This window comes from Galeopterus variegatus, unplaced genomic scaffold, assembly GCF_000696425.1.
Source record: "Galeopterus variegatus unplaced genomic scaffold, G_variegatus-3.0.2 Scaffold31907, whole genome shotgun sequence".
Lineage (NCBI taxonomy): Eukaryota > Metazoa > Chordata > Mammalia > Dermoptera > Cynocephalidae > Galeopterus > Galeopterus variegatus.
Window position 1 is genome coordinate 1,113 of NW_007758018.1, and position 1,056 is coordinate 2,168.

General features: G+C 61.8%; 1 protein-coding gene across 1 annotated transcript in view; it reads right to left on the minus strand.

The window, feature by feature from the left end:
* Positions 1-325: 325 nt before the first annotated feature.
* Positions 326-1,056, minus strand: part of LOC103583956 (leukotriene-B4 omega-hydroxylase 3-like) — a gene marked incomplete at its 5' end in the record, with an annotated part of 4,878 nt that continues 4,147 nt past the window's right edge. The window contains 2 exons of the mRNA XM_008565124.1: positions 326-503; positions 923-1,021. Coding sequence (XP_008563346.1) covers positions 326-503; positions 923-1,021 — 277 coding nt within the window. The remainder of the gene's footprint in view (positions 504-922; positions 1,022-1,056) is intronic.

Sequence of the window (1,056 nt, forward strand, 5' to 3'; positions counted from 1 at the left end):
CTGGTCTCTTTCCTGCTCAAACACCTCCCATGACTCCCTATCAAATGCAGGATAAAGTCCATACTTGGGCTCTGGGAGAACCTGCCATCAGGGTGGGGACCCTGTGGTCAGCCAGAGAGGCAGTCGGGGTCTTGGGCTCAGACACACCAGCCCCACATCCACCAACCCGTGCCTGCTCCCTGGATTCCCCGCGGTCCCCCAGCGCCCCCTGCTTGCTCTCGGTGAAGCTCAGGCAGAGTCAACAGCACAGTTTTATTCCTGGGAGTCTGCAAAGGTAGGTGGGTGAGCTCGGTGTGGGTTCCCAGACCAAGGGGCGGTGGGTGCATCACTGCGGGCCCGCGCTCAGCGGCTCCACCCTCAGCCAGAGTCCGCCCTCCGCGCGCAGGATCAGCTCTGGAGTCCTACGAGGCTCCTCGTCGTCGGGCAGGACGCGGAAGCGCAGCAGCGTGAGCGCCAGGGCCACCTTCATCTCGGACATGGCGAACGTCTGTCCGATGCAGTTCCTGGGGGCCGAGATGGGGGCTCTGACTGCGCGAAGGACCCCCTTACCGGGCCCCATCGTACCGGAAACCTGGACTAGGACCACCACCCTGCTTACCCTGAGGGGCACAAAGGGGGGTTAACTCTGCCTGAGACCCCCACGTGGGCTTGTGTATCCCCTGAGCTGGGCCCTGAATCCAGCCCCCAACTCAGAATAGCAGATATGGGGTGGGGGCGTGGAGCACACCACAGACCCCTCCTGGACTTACCCCACCAAACTCCATCCCCAGAACTTTACCCATAACCTCTGGAGGATGGGAGGGAAGGAGAGCTGGAACTCTGACCATCTACAACTCCACGCCTCCCTGTGCCCTTCTCCACTGTCGTGCCCAGACCCCCACCTCCATCACCCCATCCCCGCCCAGAAGCTCGCTGGCCTCACCTGGGCCCCACCGAGAAGGGAATAAAAGCCAGAGGTGACCTCCCCTTCATGTTTTCAGGGTCGAAGCGGAAGGGGTCATAGACCTGAGGTAAGAAAGAACTGTTCAGTGAGGTCTCTCAGGACACCCAGCCACC